Consider the following 20,035-nt stretch of genomic DNA (forward strand, 5'->3'; position numbering starts at 1 on the left):
ATTAACGACATGCTAAGAACAAGATAAAAAACAAGGGAAAGAGTTCCATACTAGTTGAAGACATTCTTCACACTTCGGAACTCAACGCAGTGGAACTCTCCACGCGATCTACCAACGCCCAGCAGCAGCGTCAACAACAGCAGCACGAACAACACCACGGGGACAACACCACAACTAAAGAGTCCCGGGTATTCTCAGAGTGAAAACCCAAAGGGTGGTCTTTGGTGAATTTGCTAGAGGAAGGAGGAAACATAAATCGTGTAGGGGATAAGAAAGTGGGAGGGAAAAAGATGCTATCGCATAACAGACTGCTTATCGTTTAGGAGAAGCTACATGATTGTGTAGGATTTACTGAACGATCGTTTAGGAAAATGTATACGATCTTTTAGCAAAATCGACACACTATACGATCGTTTAGAGAAGCTATGCGATCGTGTAGGCGACAGTGTGCGATCGTTTAGGCGCGAGGTAGACGATCGTTTAGGCAAAGAGAACTATCATATAGGTTCTTGTTTTATGTAAGCCATCGTTTAGCAAAACACCCGCACGCTCTCTCGAATTCTTTGGACGATTGAACTCTAGGCCATTCAAAATGAAAACAATTTTCATTTTAACTCATCGGTTACAATAACCGACATTGCCCCACTAGCCCACGTTCGAACGTGATTTTCGGATTAATTATCATATAATCAATCAACTAATTAATTAATAAATATTATCATATTATATTTTTATCCTATAGTTTGATATCACATATCTATTATAGTATTTTCTTCTCTACTTGATATAATTCATATTTATATCTAATTTCCTCCAAAATAATTTATCTCATACATTTGGCCAATTATATCATATATAATCAAACTTCCTCTTGTCAATTTGAACATTTCAAATTAACCCAAATACTGGTTCTCGATTTTATCCAAGCTACCCAGAGGACCTAATGGACCTGTGGCTCGAAACTCCAACGGTCCGTGAATAGATGACTAAACTCTTTAGCCATGAGATCCACCATCCGTTAATTGTCAGACATTACACTAAAGACCAACAACTTAATTCTTCTTACCACAGATATATTTCTATGTCCATCGGATATAACCAATCATGAGTACGATGACCTTCACAGATGCTCGTAAGTACAACTGCGCAAAATTACCATTTTGTCCCTGTAGTTACATCTCACTCCTTAAGTACCACTGATTCCTCTAATGAACAATACAACATAGTCCAACTATGTGTGAACACCTACCGGGCCAAGAGAAGGTGTGTGGCGTCACATCGTTCAAGCCTCAGAAACAGCCCTTAAGGGAGCTATCTATCTACTTACCCTTGCCTCGGGGAAGGAGTGAATTCCATCTTATGTAGCTGAGTTCCCAGCTCCTAAATCAGACGAATCCTCAAAAGGGTAGGTTTGAATCGGCGACCTGGCCACTCGCACCCATACAAATCAAAGGACCACCCTCAATGGCAGGAGTTCCCAACTCACTCAGGATTGAGGTCATGTTACCTATGGTCATCTTAATGGTGAAGTCTCTGTCATGAACGGTGTTATATAACGAGATGTTAACACTTCATGGTCAAGTCTTATACAAACTCTTTGTATAGGACACCCTCGCTCGCATGTCCCCAACACGAATGATCAGGATCAGACCATTTGTGACAAGTCATAACACTTGTGACCATTCCATAAAGCGGGCCACGTCCATAGCGTTACCAGGATAAGGTTTCCCTCCTATATCCATATACTACAGACCATTTTGGTTATCACTCAAGACATGATCCACTTGTATATCACCACATACATGCTTGAGTCACATACAGATAACCAAGGATTTTATGTTTATTGGTTTGTGGTAAAGCAAATAAAACATGTAACTAAGAAAAATACAAGATGTGAAGTAAATATCATATATTAACAACACAAGCATTCATACAAACTGTTTACAAACTACAGGGCACGAGATTTTAGGGCATCAATCCCAACATAAATAGCGTTATAAAGTAAGAGTGACTTATTTCTTGGTCCTAATCTTATGCAAACTCATTACATAGGACGCCCCTACTCTTCATGCCATAACATATACGAATTAGGATCACATCGTATGTAGCACTTTATAACTCTTTGTAACAACTATAGAGTAGGCCGCATCCAATGGTGTTACCAGAATAAGGTACCCAACCTCATTCATGTACTATAGATCATTTTGACTATTTACCCGAACCCGATCCACTCTTATGTCTCCACATAAAGTGCAAGTACTCATACAATAGTCATGGGTCTTAGTTTAATAGATTTAGACTTTCATACAATTTATGAGATCAATAACAAGTATATTGATAATAGAAAATGTTTATCATTTTACAAACTGCGAGTTTTAGGACATAAAACCCAACAATACTCCCACTTGGACTAAAACTCTAGTGGATCAATATATAAAAATATATACAATGTTGAGTTTACATGGAGAGAATAAAATATACAAATACAATAAACTAGGGCATTACAATACCCATCAATTTTCCCACTTGCCCTAGTGATACAAAACTCGTAGACCTAGTCCTACTGGGTGACCCTCGAACACTTTAGCTGAGAGAGCCTTCATAAATGGATCAACTAGGTTGTCTTGGGAAGCAATCTGAGTGACAATGACGTCTACTCTGTGTACAATCTCCCTGATGAGATGGTATTTCCGTTCGATATGCTTTCCCCTTTTATGGCTTTGTGGTTCCTTTGAATTTGCAACTGCTCCACTGTTGTCACAATAGAGAGTGACATGCAGGTGCATATTAGGAACTACTTCCAGATCTGTCAGGAACTTTATGAGCCATACTGCTTCTTTTGCTGCTTCGCTTGTAACCTGCTGCGTAGAAAATGGAGTAAATAAATATGCATTCATCGTTCGTTCTCCATGCGTCGCTGGTCATGCGTTGGACTAAGGGATATGTAATATGTGTCTAAGAATCTTTGTGATGACCATGCGTTCCTGCCATAAGTTTTCTTGCTCTCTCGCCAAGTATAACGAGATTGCAAGTTTCTCGGTTGATCCGAGGTCGAACTCAGGGACTTGTAACTAAATATTATGACGTAATATGTTTGCAACGAAGAATAAAAGAATATTGAAGGTTATAAGCTATACGCTACTTCTACTCCTAACTAAACAGATTAAGCAATGGAAGTATGACTATGAGAGTTAGAGACACGACAACTATTAACGCATGATGAAATGCATGGGAAAATAGATAAAATGGCGGGGATGACTTCACCACATCACTAAGCTTGATCGCAAGGGTAACCCCAGCTAGCGCAAGCTATGCGATTATGCTACACACTTGACGAAGACGCATGCGATGTATATGCGATAGTGTCGAGAGGCCTTATGTCTAAGTCTCTATTCTTGCTCACATGCTCCCACACATAAACAAGATGACGCATACCAACATTTCCTACTTATAGGGTGCATACATTGTGTAATAGCAAACAGAGCTTATTCCTAAGCCTTTATTCTTACTTATGCGATCCAATCTGACTCTCCCAAGGCTAGATTTGGTTTTTCGACTACTATCCCAAGTATGCCTAAATGATGAATGATGCGCTCATAAGACAAGGTAATCACATAAAACATGGTTAACATAAGATTATTCCTATCTCTAGGAACATTTCTTACTTTGCTTAATGCGTTCCACCACTTACCCTCCCGGACAGTTAGTTACCGCTGATCAGCTCATAGACAAGCATTGCGTCCGCTCATAGACAAGCGTTGCTTCAGCCTCACACTAAGCAAATAGGATTTTCTTACAACACTCGCACAATGCACACCTCTCGGTGGTTTGCTACATGCTTCATATGTCTATGCTGTATGATTAAGTATGCGATACTCTAGCAATCTTACTTATCTTTGCAATGAAAGTAAAGGATGATAAGAAAATGAAGATGGAATCGAATGAAGTAGAGAAATGCATTGATCACAAAATGTATTGTTCTCTTAAGCCACAATGTAATACAATACAAAGATGGAAGAGATATGGAGGGCCAGATGGGCAATGTCTTGCGTCCATCCGATGTGTGTCAAGGCTACCGGTGGTACCATGGATGGGGGGTGGAGTAGTCTCTCTCGAGATCTATCTCCGGTGGAGCTTCAGTCATCACTCGGAATGGTAGGAGGAATGAAGAACTCTTAAGAATATCTTCTCACGCTTTTGTCTGGATCACAAGGATCTGCCCTAAGGCAGAAGCTCGGATAATTTTAAGTTATGCTCTAAGGCTTCTATTTATAGAGCTCGATCACCGATAGCATTAATGGTCCTTCTCTGAAATTCTGCAGCTAACGGTGTGATGGACCTGCTCTGAATCTCTACTGCTAACGGCGTGGTAGGTGAAATATCAACATCACCTTTTGATACTCCTGAAGTCTGCGTTCATGCTTGGTTTCCGAAGTATCATCGCATTCTACTGCCCTTGTGTTCATCCCTCTATTATGGTTATTACCCTGTACCTGCAACCTCTATACGATGGACGCATGCGGTTAATGACCGCAACATCCATACGTCGAACATATGCGATCGCGTATGCGACACCTCTGTGATGGCGAGATTCACCGCATGCGATCGATTCCTGCGTTAGTTACAAAAATAGACATTTGGACGCAAAATAACGTATAATAGTGGGTTAGTTGAGATTTTCATTACCGATCGACGCAAGCTCGTTTTCTCATGAATTCTTAGTATAATCACCGTATATTCTACTTAACAGCCCTCATAATTCTAAATAAAAAGGCTTATAATAATGACATTTCTGCCTGTCATCACAACTACATACTCGGCTTCCATTATGGAGTCCGCAATACAACTCCGCAATACAACTCTGCTTGATGCTCTCCACACAAATGCTCCTTCATTCAGAGTGAATACTGACCCCGAAGATGATTTCCTCGAATCAATATCGATCTGAAAGTCAGAATCAATGTATCCAGTAAGGATCAGATCCTTAGGATCATACACGAGCATATAATCTCTCATTCTCCAAAGATATTTGCGAATTTTTTTAACAACAGTCCAATGGTCATGACCAGGATTAGACTAAAATCTACTAATAATTCGTATGACATAGCATATATTGGGACGAGTACACAACATTGCATACATCAAACTCCCAACTGCAGATGCATATGGAATTCGATTCATCTTCTAAACCTCTTGAGCTGTCTTAGGACTCTACTCCTTAGACAAGTGAATTCCATGACTGAAAGGTAAAGATCCTTTCTTGGAATTTTGAATTTTATACATAGACAACATCTTGTCTATATAAGATGCTTGAGATAATGCCAATGTTCTGTTCTTGTGACTCCGAACTATTTGGATTCCAAGAACATATTATGCTTCTCCCAAATCTTTCATTTTGAATTGTGAAGCCAACCATCTATTAATGTCAGCTAGATATTCTACCTCATTCCCAACAAGCAGAATATCATCAACATACAACACCAGAAAAACGACAGTTTTGTTGACGATCTTCTTGTATATATAGGGTTCGTCAATATTTTGTTCAAAGGTATAAGATTTGATCGCAACGTCAAATCTCATATTCCAGGATCTAGAAGCTTGTTTTAATCCATAAATGGATCGATTAAGCATGCAAACCTTTTGCTCTTGACCCTACTATATAAACCCTTCTGGTTGAGACATATAGATACTCTCTTCAAGATAGCCATTCAGAAAAGTCGTCTTGACATCCATTTGCCATATTTCATAATCATAAAATGTGGTTATGGACAAGAGTATTCTAATAGACTTTATCATGGCAACTGGAGAGAAGGTTTCTTCAAAATCTAACCCCTCTAGCCATTCAGAAAAGTCGTCTTGACATCCATTTTCCATATTTCATAATCATAAAATGTGGTTATGGACAAGAGTGTTCTAATAGACTTTATCATGGCAACTGGAGAGAAGGTTTCTTCAAAATCTAACCTCTCTCTTTGGGTAAACCCTTTTGCCACAAATCTAGCTTTGTAGGTCTGTACCTTACCAGCTTGGTCTCGTTTTCTCTTGTAGATCCATTTGCAACCGATGGGTTTTACCCCTTTCGGTTAATCTACAAGATCCCAGATAGAATTAAAATACATAGATTCCATTTCAAGGTCCATGGCTTTAATCCAATGGTCTTTGTCCACATCGTTCATTGCTTGATTAAAAGACAATGAATCCTCTAAACCATCATCTGGTATGATGACTTGAGTTTCAGTTAAACCCATGTACCGGTTAGGCTGTTTCACAACCTTCCCACTACGATGAGGCATTCTCAACTCTTGAGAAGGATGTGAAGTATCAGTTTCATCAACAACTCTTGTTGATGGACCTGCTCTATCAAAAACTCTTGTTGAAGGACCTGCTCGATCAACAACTTTTGTTGACACATTTTTCGTTTCTCTAGACATTTCTTCTATTACTAGCTTACTGCGAGGTTGATGGTTCTTTATATAATCTTCCTCCAAGAAGGTTGCATTTTTCGATACAAACACTTTATCTTCCTGAAGATCATAAAAGAAACCACCTTTTGTTTCTTTTGGGTAGCCTACAAATAGACATACTTTTGAATGGTGTTCCAACTTTTTAGAATTCTGCACCAAAACATGTGCTGGACAACCGCAAATCCTGAAGTGACGTAAATTTCCTTTACGTCCCATCTAGAGCTCATAAGGTTTTTCAAAAACGCTTTTCGAGGGAACTATGTTCACAATATACACCGCAGTCCCAACTGCGTGTCCCCAAAAAGAATTTGATAATTGAGTGTAATTTATCATGGAATGAACCATGTCCAACAAGGTTCTGTTTCTCCTCTCTGTCACACCGTTCTACTAAGGTATGCCAAGGGCTATGAGTTGAGACTGAATTCCATGTTCTATCAAATAGTTCTAGAATTCTATGTCCAAATACTCACCACCTCGATCCGATTGAAGTGTTTTAATCTTTTTACCTAATTGGTTTTCAACCTTAGCCTTATACTCTTTGAACTTTTCAAAAGTTTCAGACTTTTCGCCCATTAGGTAAACATGTCCATACCTGGAATAATCATCTATAAAACTAATGAAATATTCATACCCTCCTATTGCTCTAACATTTAGAGGTCCACAAAGGTCTGAGTGAATCAGCTCTAGGGGTTCTTTGGCTCTAAGACCTTTTCCAGAAAAAGATCTTTTAGTCATTTTACCCTCAAGATAAGACTCACATGGTGGTAATGAACTATCTTCCAATTTATTTAGATGACCGTTCTTAACCAATCTCTTAATCCTGTTGAGATTTATGTGACCCAATCTCAAGTGCCAAAGATAGGCATTTGGAGAAATCTTCCTTTTCTTATGAGTCCCAGCAGTTTTAAACATCTCTATGTTCAAAACAACTTTGACCTCAGTTGGTTTTAACATGTACAAGTTATTTTCTAGTTTTGCAGAGCAAATTTGTATTTCCCATATTGATGAACACTTCACCATTTTCGAAATAAACTTTATAATTTTGTTCTAGCAAACAGAAGACAGAAATTAGATTCCTTTTCATAGAAGGTATATAATATACATTTTTTAAATAAATGTACTTATCTCCTATAAATAGCTTCATATCTTCTACTACTTTGGCTGAAACAATCTCCCCGGTCCCTACCTTAAAGATTGTTTCACCTTCTGTCAACTATCTCCAGGAACTTGTTTCCTGTGAGATAGTACATACATGATTAGCAGCACTTGAATCAATTATCCAGTTTTTATCATTTTCCACTAAACATGCTTCGATAACAAGTAAATCATATTTATCTTGTTGTTCGAATTCAACATCCTCATCTACATAATTCATAATTTTATATGAGTTGAGAGATAGAGAACAATCCTCTGTTAAAAGTCTATTAGTGTAATCAACCGCTAGTAATTTGTTTGTCGATTTGATTTTACTGTTATGTACATCAGAAGTGAGTATACTAGAATTCGACATGCTGATAAAATTTAAAGAAATTCTAATTAGCAAATTGTAACTAAATGCAAAGTCAAGTTTTAGCAAGAAGTAATAATGTACCCATAACCATTATTTATTTGCAATGATATTTTAGTGAGTCAGAATATATGCTACCGTGGGGCAGTCAGATACTCCTTCACAAAAACAAACTATTTTGACCAAACACTATCCCCGAAATAACTCTTATACCTATTGTCTCCGGAATAACTCTTATTCCTATAGTCGTTTAGTTATCATTTTCGGTCAAGATCTTTACTAACAACTTAGTAATTTTTGTAAGTGTGACCCGCCATTTTTAGATCCTATAAGACGGTATGAATTTGCCTACGAAATAGAAGACAACATCCAAGACGGAACTATAAGACCCTATTCATTTTACTGAAGCTTGGTTGTTCCGAATCCTATGTTACAACCCTCCGTGGGGATAGCCGTCGCTAAACGACTAGTAAAGAGCCGCTTAAAGCTAACCAGTAGACGCAACATATGAATCTCACGGTTCAAATTAATGAAGGAGACCGTAGGACATATTGACACATATCCTTCACCCACTTACTAGAACTACTTCCTTTGTTTACCTTGATATTGACTCATACAAAACACTCTCCGTAGGGAGGCCACTTCCAGGGTGACACGAAGTGTCATATGAATCTAACAGTGCAAACTATGTGGAGATGTGGCAGTGGAAATCTATTTATCGTATAATCGACTTATGTTTGAACAACTTCCTATTATTCACCGAAATTTAGATTTAAGCTAAAAATACTTTCCATAGGGAGGTCACTTCCAGGGTGACATGAAGTACCGCTTAAATCTGGATTGTGAACTCTTAGAGACGTGAGAGCTAAAAATAACGTATCATATATGTTATTAATCTCCCATTGAAGTTTTCTAATAATTCTATCATATAGAAGTTATTAAATTGCCACTGAAGTGTTCTATTTTGGGTAGATTTATACTTAGGTTCTTTTCGGCTAATAAAACAACCCTAAGTCTATGTGGTTTATCCAAGTATAACTCTTATAATTGGATTTTAATCTACGATGTCTAGGTGATAAACCATTTTATTACCTCACATCACTCACGTATGCACATAAAACCGGTTACCAACGCTCAATAATTCAGCCATAATCCCCAGATAGGAGGTGTTCCGTAAACTGTCATCTTAAGTACCCCCAGCCTTAGACAGGATTATAAATACAAGAAACCCTAACATGCATACTACATATTATAACTATTATAACATACTTTCAATGCATATAACATCCTTCCTTTGGTGGGATTTTAAATCTAAATGGCATACTATATGCACATATAAGATTTATTTAGTTATAACATACATCAAATGCATAAATAATTAAACACACACTGATATGGTTTTAGTTTTGGCAAAAAGAAGCAAATAACACCTAATTATTATAAAAACAACTTTTGAATCGCTCCTGGACCGCTCGAACCACTCCAAAACGAACTCAAGTAGCTTGAATCGGACCCGACTGTCTGAACCAGACCAGCCAAGAACCATTCGAAGTTGAACCGGACCAGACCACAAGAGAACCGATCGAACCGGTAGCCCTTGCACATGTTCAACATCTCGCTAAGTCTCATCGTTTAGCAATGATGACCATCGTCTAGCATTTTTCCAGATCGTTTAGTAAATCCTTGATTTTTAGCATGCGCAAAAGGTAAACGATCGTTTAATGCCATCACATAGCATTCAACGCATCACCCAGCTGCCACACGAAGGTATGCGATCATGTAGTGCTATCGCATAGCAACTCAATGCATCATTTAGCTCCCGATCAAAGATAAACGATCGTAGTAAGTGATCGCTCAGGGCTATTGTATAGCTCTTCATTGAATTGCTTAACACCATCGTCTAGCGCTGCATGTCATTGTTTTAGTATCCGCCGTAGCTAAACGATCGCTTAGCTCCATCGTATAGAACATCGCGTCGTTCAGCATCGTAGATAAGCGATTTGTTTAGATCCATTACATAGAAACTTCAATGCATCACTTAGCACTTCATCTACACGATCGCTTAGCTCCGCAATTAGACAATTGCTCAGCGCTATCGCGTAGCACTTTATCGCATCGCTTAGAGTGCATCTTTGCTAAACGATCGCATAGTACCATCGTATAGTAAATTCAACGTATCGTTTAGTTCCCACGCCACAGCTAAATGTTCGCTTACTGCTATCGTATAGAAAATTGAACGCATCGTTTAGCTCCCGCAAGTACACGATATTCTACCGTTCAACATCACAACGACCAGTGCCCATTGCTACGATTGTCTAGCTTTTCTTCACATCGTGTAGTGTCTGGAGCTAGACGATCATTTAGCAACTGGAACCTCAGCGACGATAAAACAGAGGATGAATTTCTGGAACTGCAACTTGGCCTCTTCACTTGTTTCTTTGATTTACAACTTAATTTCAACTCTAATGACTCCAAATAAATTACAGACTCTTGGGAACATATTAAAGCTCATCAAGCAAGAGCCAATTACAAATTTTAATGAGAAATTAAAGAGAATTAAATAGCCAAAACTCAGAAAACCATATCAATGCATTAGTTTTGTATTTATCATATAAAACACCCACCAAACCAAAATTAAACCGAATTGAATGCTTATTTGATGCTCTGATACCAATCGTAGGAATGTATCAACAGCAGCGGAAGCACAAGGATCATCTAAGCATTCAAATTCACTAATTTTGCCAAAATATAAAGCATGCTTTTGCAGAAAAAGTGAGTTTCAAGACATACCTCTTGTAGAACTTCTTCAAAGCTCCATCTCAAGCTACTATCTTCTCCATATCTTGTTGTAGACCACCTCAAGATCTTCCCCACTATTCTCTTGGTGCTCTAGATTGAGTTGTGGGACTCAAAACAAGCTTGAATCAGGGGATGAAGGAGAAAAGCTCACTATTGCAACCTTGTTGAAGAACCTTTCTTCAAACCAGATTTTCTCTCAAAACTCTTTTGATTGCATCCCCGATTTTTCACTCCAATTTCTTCATTATATTACAGATCAACATGCAAAGAGAAGAGCTGCATGAGTTACAGCTCATACTTGGAGAAGACAAGGCAAATAATGCTTCATGTGTGAGCTATTTAGGTGATGGATAATGGAAAAATCCATTTTTGCATTTAGTGTTTTTGTTTTCCAAATTTTTCAATTTTTTCTAAAAATCAAAATTTGATTTTATAAATCATTTTGATTTTAAAAATGAAAATTTAATTAATTTCATAAATTAATTATTAAATAAAACTTAATTAATTTAATATCAAATATTAAATTAATTTTAACACATATCCATCTTTATATATTTAAATCATATTTAAATATATAAATTCTCCTATTCGTTTAATTCTAAAATTAAACATAATTATATCTCATATAATTACTAATTCCCTTAATTCTAATTTGAACGTTTCAAATTAACTTATCACGCTATTCTAGAGCTAGTCCGTTACGAGCTAGTAGGGGGACCTCGCGGACCTACAGATCATGGGCTCCAACGATCCGAGATTAATTGGCTAAACTCATTAGACCAAATTAATCCCCATTCGTTAACTAATGGGTCACTCCACTAAAGCCCATAGTTGCACTCCCCTCACTGTAGATATATTATGTCCACATGATTTAACCATAATCAGCAAGTCGACCCTTCACAGGTTGTTCGTAATAACGGCTGGGTCAAATATCTGTTTTACCCCCGAGATTACGTCTTATTCCTCAAGTCCCTACTGATCCTCTAATGAACAACTGGTTTGTGATCCAATCACCAAACCAAACTCTCTCAGCCCAGTGAGAGGGTGGGGCCCCTTGTTCAAGACCTGGATTCAGTACTTGAGAGAACAACCTTTCTCCTATCCCTAAATCGGGTAGGCGTGAACTCCGTCTTGCACCCTATGTCCCCAGCTATCTATCCGGTCTTACCCCTGAAATGGGAGTCTTATTGAGCCGGCGCTGTTGAGCCAACCCTCAACTATGCAAATCTAAGGGCAATCCCGAATAAACAGGAGTTCATAGTTAGCTCAGGATTAAGATCGAGTTACCTAGGTCATCTAGGTGAAATAGTCAGTCTTAAACAGTAAACAACGTTATAAAGTAAGAGTGACTTATTTCTTGGTCCTGATCTTATGCAAACTCATTGCATAGGACGCCCCACTCCTCATGTCATAACATGTACGAATTAGGATCACATCGTATGTAGCACTTTACAACTCTTTGTAACAACTACAGAGTAGGCCGCATCCAATGGTGTTACCAGAATAAGGTACCCAACCTCATTCATGTACCATAGATCATTTTGACTATTTACTCGAACCCGATCCACTCTTATGTCTCCACATAAAGTTCAAGTACTCATACAATAGTCATGGGTCTTAGTTTAATGGATTTAGACTTTCACACAATTTATGAGATCAAGAACAAGTATATTGATAATAGAAAATGTTTATCATTTTACAAACTGCGAGTTTTAGGACATAAAACCCAACATATGTACCTAAAGCACCTTTTCCTTCAAGGCTTGCTAGACCAAAAGAAATAGTTGCAGACAAGGACAAGGAGCTTTTGGAGATGTTTAGAAGGGTAGAGATAAATATTCCTCTCCTCGATGGTGTCAAGAAAATTCGTAAATATTCCAAATTCTTGAAGGAGCTCTGCACGAGAAAAAGACAAGCCAAGGAAAAAGAGAGAATGGTGGTAAGTCAATCTGTATCTGCGATCCTACAAAAACATTTCCCAGAAAAACAGAAGGATCCAGGTATGTTTTCTCTCCCTTGCATCATAGGCAGAAAGAAAATTGATAGGGCCATGCTAGATTTGGGTGCATCAATAAATGTCATGCCTTATTCAATTTACCAAGAATTAAAATTAAAGGACTTAACTGAAACTGGAGTTTTCATACAATTAGGTGATAGGTCTTTTATACACCCATTAGGAGTCATAGAGGAAGTCCTAGTTCAGGTCAATGAATTACTTTTTCCTACTGATTTCTATGTTTTGAAGATGGAAGAGCCCACATCCATCTCATCTGTATCAATCTTGCTTGGGCAGCCTTTTGTGAAGATGACTAAGACTAAGATTGATGTGGATGAAGGCACTTTGTCTGTGGAGTTTGATGGTGAGTTGGTCAAGTTTAATATTTTCGATGCTATGAAAACATCAACCATAGGGCAAGTACATTTTTTGTGCTAGATTGATGTGTTTGACTCTTTTGAGCAGGAAGTTATATGGGATGTTTATGATGACGATAAGGATGACTCAGGGGATTTGATCCCTCTTGGAGAGTTTACCACCTTGTCTATGACAGAGCTGGTAGGTACGCCCTCATATTCTGACAATGAATCTTCTGACAAGGTGCTTCCTTCTATTTTGCAGGCACCTAAATTGGAGTTGAAGGAGCTTCTAGACCACCTAAAGTACGCCTATCTGGGGGAAGCTTAGACCTTGCCTGTTATTATATCAAAGAACCTGACTGAAGAACAAGAGGAGCAGCTCGTTGAGGTATTGCAGAAATACAAGCTGGCCATTGGATGGATATTGGCCGACATTAAAGGCATTAGCCCTGCTATTTGCATGCACCAGCTCTCTTTGGAAGATGGAGCTAAGCCTTATTGATAGCCCCAACGACATCCGAATCCTGTCCTAAATGAGATTGTAATGAAAGAGGTCTTCAAACTCTTGGATGTAGGTATTATCTATCTTATTCCTGATAGTGAATGGGTCAGTCATATTCATGTCGTGCCTATGAAAACAGGTATTATTGTGGTAAAAAATGATGAGGGTAGTTTGATTCCTGTAAAAGTTCAGAATGGATTGAGGATGTGTATTAATTTTAGGAAATTAAATGCTATAACTAGAAAAGACCACTTTCCCATTCCCTATATTGATCAGATGCTTGAAAGGCTTTTTGGAAAGCCCTTCTTCTGTTTTCTTAATGGTTTTTTGGGTTTCTATCAGATCTCGATTAATAAAGAAGACCAATAGAAGATGACATTTACATGTCCCTATGGCACCTTCGCCTTTTGGAGAATGCTATTTGGACTATGTAATGCTCTTGGCACCTTTGAGCGTTGTATGATGTCCATAATTTCTAAGTATATTGAAAAACGCATGAAGGTTTTTATGGATGACTTTACTATGTATAGAGACTCGTTTGCTTATTGTCTGTCTAATTTGTCTAGGCTGCTAGAAAGGTGCATTGAGTCTAACCCAGTTCTTAATTTTGAAAAGTGTCATTTCATGGCCTCACGTGGCATTGTTTTAGGACATATAGTATATGAGCATGGCATAGAGGTATACCCTGCCAAATTTGATGTGATTGCTAAGCTCCCTTACCCCACAAATGTGATGGAGGTTCGTTCGTTTCTTGGCCATACAGGTTTCTATCGCAGGTTCATCAAAGACTTTAGTAAGATTGCTTAGCCGATGACCTCACTTCTTCAAAAGGATGTGGCCTTTGATTTCAATGACGAATGAAGGAAAAGCTTTGATGTGCTAAACAACGCCTTGTCATGCAGTCTAATTATTCAGTCTCCTCATTTGGACATTCCCTTCGAGATCATGTGCGATGCGAGTGTCCATGCTATAGGAGTAGTGTTGGGACAGAAGAATGAAAACAAACATCACGTCATCTACTATGCTTCGAAGACCTCAACCCGGCTTAGTGCACTACTTGATATCAAAGAAGGAGTCCAAACCCAGATTGTTAAGGTGGGTTCTTCTCTTTTAGAAGTTCAACCTTAAACTTTAAGACTGAAAGGGGTGCGAGAATGTTGTTGTCGATCACTTGAGTAGGATTGTAGTAGAGGGAGGTTGCCTCAGTTCTGATGGAGATTTCCCTAACAACACTTTGAATAAATACAGGCAAGATAAAATTAAAAGTGAGTCAGAGTATTATGTTTGGGAGGACCATATTCTGTGGAAGTTTTATTCAGATCCAGTAGTTAGGAGGTGTGTCCCTAATGATGAGTTCTTCTCCGTTCTTGAATTTTTTCATAAGCATGCATGTGAAGGACACTTCAACCCCAAGAGAACTGCCAAGAAGGTCTTAGATTCTAGTTTATATTGGGACATATTATTTAGGGATGCATATTTTGTTTGCAAAAGTTGTGAGCGGGTGTTAGAAATCTAGAGGGTTGTCCCATATGAATGAGATGCCCAATTCCCTATACTTTTTTGTGAAATATTTGATGTTTGGGGGATTAACTTTATGGGACCTTTTCGTTCTTCCCGTGGGTAGAAGTATATTTTATTGGCAATGAACTATGTTTCGAAATGGGTGGAAGCAAAGGCCACAATTACTGATGATACTAAAGTGGTCGCAGGTTTATTGAAGACTAACATTCTATGCAGGTTTGGCTTTCCTAAAGCAATCATCAACGATCAGGGATTACACTCTTGCAAATGAGTCATTGTGTCCTTGTTGAAGAAGTACAGTGCCCAACATCGTATTGCCACCCCATACCACCCTAAGACTAATGGGCAGGCCAAGTTGTCCAACAGGGAAGTAAAGAAAATTTTGAAAAAGGTGGTCAACCTAGAAAGAAAGGATTGGAACCTCCAACTTGATGACGCTCTTTGGACTTACAAGACAACATTCAAAACTCCTATTTTGATGTCCCCCTACCGGATGGTTTATGGTAAGGCTTCCCTGAAGAAAATATAAACATAGATATCCTATGAGTAGAAGCGGATCGTTCTAAATCCCATTAAGAAAGAACGCAACAATTACAGTCTAAACGAAAGCAAACAGATTATGCATATTTAGAAAAGTTACAGCATGCTACATAATTTGAAGATACAAGGGATAGAGTATGTGAACCTTTGAAGAACTCTTCTTCAAATATCCCTCGATCATTCATTAACTCGTTCAATCATCACGAACTCGAATGCAATGATCAGAACACAATCTTAAGGAACGTCTAAATGAACCTCGATCCCAATCGAGTCCAACTCGATCTTCGAACAGAATTCGAACAACACCACAATGGTTACCTTCGGTGTGAGAATCCAAGAGTTGTGGGCTCTGTATGATTTTGGATTGAGGAAAGCAGAAGGTGGACGATCGAATAGACGATCAAGTAAGTGGGAGATGAATACTGTCTATCGTATAGACAATGTACTCGATCGTTTAGAAGATGAAACCTATCATATAGACTTTGCTACTTGATTGTGTAGCAACGATTAAGCGAGTAACTATTGTATAGTAAACTCATAGCTCAATCGTGTATGCTATTCTATTCTATTCTATTCTATACAAATAACCAGAGGCAAGCATCCCATAAACTCCATTAATCCACATCCACAAAACTATTTAACACTTAAACAGAATGCAGACATGCTTCACCCATCAAGAATGTAAATGTTTTTCTATACAAAAATGGATTTGGAATATCATAACCTGGCTCTGATACCAATTAAAGGAACACTTATCAAAGAGTACCTATGAGTGGAAGCAAGATCGTTCCAAATTCATTGTGACAGAAATACAAGCATTGACAAACAAACATACAAGTTATGCATCTACTATCCAATTACAACATGCTTTGAACAAATAAATACAAAGAAACAAAAGACTCACCATCGAAGAACCTTACTTCAGTTTATCTCTCACTCTCGTCAAGAACAACACCTCTCACTGTCGCTGCAATCGCCTACCCAAAACTCTCGCTCTCGTTCAGCAAACGAACCGTCTTCTACATGAACAAGCAGCAACTTGGACACCACCACTTAGTGACCTTGGTATTCTCGGAGTGAGAATCCAGGAGGTATGGGCTCTTTAGGATTTGGTAGAGGGAAGGAAGAAAGAACGATCACACAATGACCAAGCAAGTGGGAGAGGTTTGTATCTATCGTATAAACTGGTGCTTGATCATTTAGTAAAAGGTATATGATCATTTAGTAAATCAGGTTGATCGTTTAGACGATCATTTAGGTAATCTCGCTCTCGTACACAGTCACTTAATAAAAGCTACACGATTGTTTAGGAAACTGCGCGTGTACACAATCTTTAGGAAAGCTTGAGCTATCATGTAGGCTCTCGTTAGCTAAACGATAGACAGTGTACAACCAAGATACGATTATCCAATTCTTGAGAAAATTGAAAACTATTTTCATTTTATCATTAAGTTATGAAAACTGAATGCAACCTCCCACTTTCACGTACGGTTATGGAGAAAACCACCAACAATTATCTCATAATTGTTTAATTATAAATAAATAATAACTAACTTATCATGTTATATCTATAACCTATAGTTTTAATATCACATCATATGCAACATTTAAACTATAGTCCTTTTCTCCTCTACTAGATATAAATCATATTTATATTCTTTTCCTCCAATGAATGTATTTCATACATCATGTCAATTATATCATATATAACCGAACCAATTTAATCATATCATATATAATTAAACTCCCTCTTGTCAATTTGAACACTTCAAACTGACCCAAAAACTAATTCTCAACTTGAATTCATTGAGCTACCAAGGGCACCTTATGGACCTATAGCTTGAAGCTCAAACAGTACATGAATAGTTGACTAAACTCTTTAGCCACGAGATCCACCATCCGTTAACTGTCAGACATTCCACGAAAGACCGGCAACTACACTCTTCCCACCACAGATATATTTTTGTGTCCATCTGATATAACCAATCAACAGTATGATAACCCTTCATAGATGCTCGTAAGTACCACTAATCCCTCTAATGAACAATACAACATAGTCCTACTTTGTGTGGACACCTCTTGGGCCATGAGAAGGTGTGTGGCGCCACATTGTTCAAGCCCCATATTAGCCCTTAAGGGATAAATCTATATACTTACCGCTACTTCAGGGAAGGAGTGAATTCCATCTATTGTAGCGGAGTTCCCAAGATGAATCCTCAAAGTGGTAGGTTTGAGTCGGCAATCTGGCCACTCGCACCAATGCAAATCAAAGAAATGCCCTCAAAGGCAGAAGTTCCCGACTCACTCAGGATTAAGTCATGTTACCTATGATCATCCTAGTGAAGTGAAGTCTCTGTCATGAACGACATTATATAAGAAGACTATATAGGCAGCTAGAGGACAAAATATTTGATTGGATGCTTAGAGGTTGGCAGAAAGTTTAGGGTCCATACAGGTTTATAGCCTTAGAAAAGAAGTACGGTATCGAGAGGCTCATAGCCCATGGTGCAATTACATTTGAGGGTGCCACGGATCCAGCAGATGCTGAGGTTTGGTTGGATTTGATAGAGAGATTCTTTAATGTGATGAGATGTCCAGATGACCGCAAGGTTGGGCTAGCAGTATTTTTATTATAGAAAGGAGTTGAGAAATGGTGGAAGATTGTAAACGCCAGGAGGAGTTGGTATGAGCCTATGACTTGGCTAGAGTTTAGAGAAGTTTTTGAAGAAAAATATTATGCTAGCTCATTCAGTGAGGCTAAGAGAGATAAATTTCTCAAGTTAGTTCAGGAATCGATGTCAATCGTTCAGTACAAGCAGAAATTCACGAAGCTATCTCAGTATGTTTTTTCGATTATAACGGAAGGGAAAGATAGATGCAGAAGGTTTGAAAAGGGATTGAGGAAGGCGATCCATACTCCAGTTACTTCCACGACTAACTGGGGGGATTTTACTAAATTAGTTGAAATAACTATTAGAGTTGAGAAAAGTTTAGCCAAGGAAGAACAGTTACAGAAAGGGAATGAAGATCAACAAAGAATTTCAGAAAAGATGAGTTTGAGTAAGAAGAGGTCAAGCCAGCCAGATACTACAACTGAAGTATCTGGGACAAGGTGTATTGGTGAGCCTGTAGCAAGTACAATTAGGAAACCCCTATGTGCAAACTGTGGAGAGCATCATTTGGGAATATGTTATAGTGGAAAGAATGTATGTTTCCATTGTGGACAGACAAGTCATTTCAAGAGTGAATTGTCCTGAGTTAGTTCGAGAAGTTCAAGTAGGACATGAACTGATTTCACAAACTATTGAACAGCCAAGACAAACTAAAGTTAGAGGAGAAGGTTCTAGTGGAGCCAAGCAGAAAGGAGTAGCAAGACAACCACAACAGCGGGGTAGAATGTATGAAGTAACTCAGTAGGAGATTGGGGAGCCACCAGATAATGTTATAGTCAAAGTAACTCCGAGTAAATACATAGCTTTTATGTTATTAAGCCTTGATGTTATACGTTGTCTCTTTTGAGCACGTTCACTTTGTATTTTGATAAAATATTAGAAAGTATGTAAGGTGAAATATTTTCTTCTACAACCGTTGAGGACGTAGTAATAGTATGAGAACATCATAGAAACTGTATGTAGCGTTAGAGGAATAGTAACTAAGGAATGGGTGTAGTTAAAAGGGTATATATTTAATAAGAAGATCATGGACTTAAGGAGAAAATGAAGAATGGGTACGTTCAAATTTTCTGTTAATGGACTTGAAGAAAATTTTGAGGATGAAATTTCATAAAGGGGAGGTAAATTGTAAACCTCAAACCCTACTTTTCCTACTTAAATATGTTAATAAGTATATTAAGTAGGTTTAAGTATGAGTTATGATATATTGTAGAGAAAAGTTGAGGAATACGGAAAATGAAGGAAGGAAATTCTAAGTGTTGAAAGTTATGGCCCTCGGGTAGCTTTGAGTTTGGCCTTAACAAGTAAAAATTTTGCTAAGTATGGGAACTAGGCGTGGAAGCCATATGCGTTGATGAAAGGTTTCCATGGGCAATGGCTTTGTCATTGGAGGTTAGGCGAGCACTTGCAAAGATTAGCCGTGATGGTTAAATGTTGGATGCATGAAGACACCATGCATTGGTAGAGGATGTGCAACAGCCAAGGGTTGTAGAGGTTAGTATGGCATGTGGTTGAGTGTGTTGTCTTAGGCGATGATAAGAGTGGGCGAAGCTAGGAAAATGGCTTGAGCAAGCAAGACTAGGCGTTTTGCATGATGTGTAGGCACTAGCTAGTTGGTGTGTGATGGCCGAGAGCTTTCCATGTGTTGATAAGGGAAACACGATGATCAAGCCTT

General features: G+C 38.3%; 1 protein-coding gene across 1 annotated transcript in view; it reads left to right on the top strand.

The window, feature by feature from the left end:
- LOC150036023 (uncharacterized) overlaps positions 1-13,627 on the top strand; it is a 28,720-nt gene extending 15,093 nt beyond the window's left edge. The window contains exons 2-4 of the mRNA XM_090313547.1: positions 12,516-13,186; positions 13,232-13,366; positions 13,478-13,627. Coding sequence (XP_090169673.1) covers positions 12,516-13,186; positions 13,232-13,366; positions 13,478-13,627 — 956 coding nt within the window. The remainder of the gene's footprint in view (positions 1-12,515; positions 13,187-13,231; positions 13,367-13,477) is intronic.
- Positions 13,628-20,035: the final 6,408 nt, after the last annotated feature.

The sequence above is a fragment of the Benincasa hispida genome, chromosome 5 (genome assembly GCF_027475165.1).
Source record: "Benincasa hispida cultivar pf3 chromosome 5, pf3_genome.v1.1, whole genome shotgun sequence".
Lineage (NCBI taxonomy): Eukaryota > Viridiplantae > Streptophyta > Magnoliopsida > Cucurbitales > Cucurbitaceae > Benincasa > Benincasa hispida.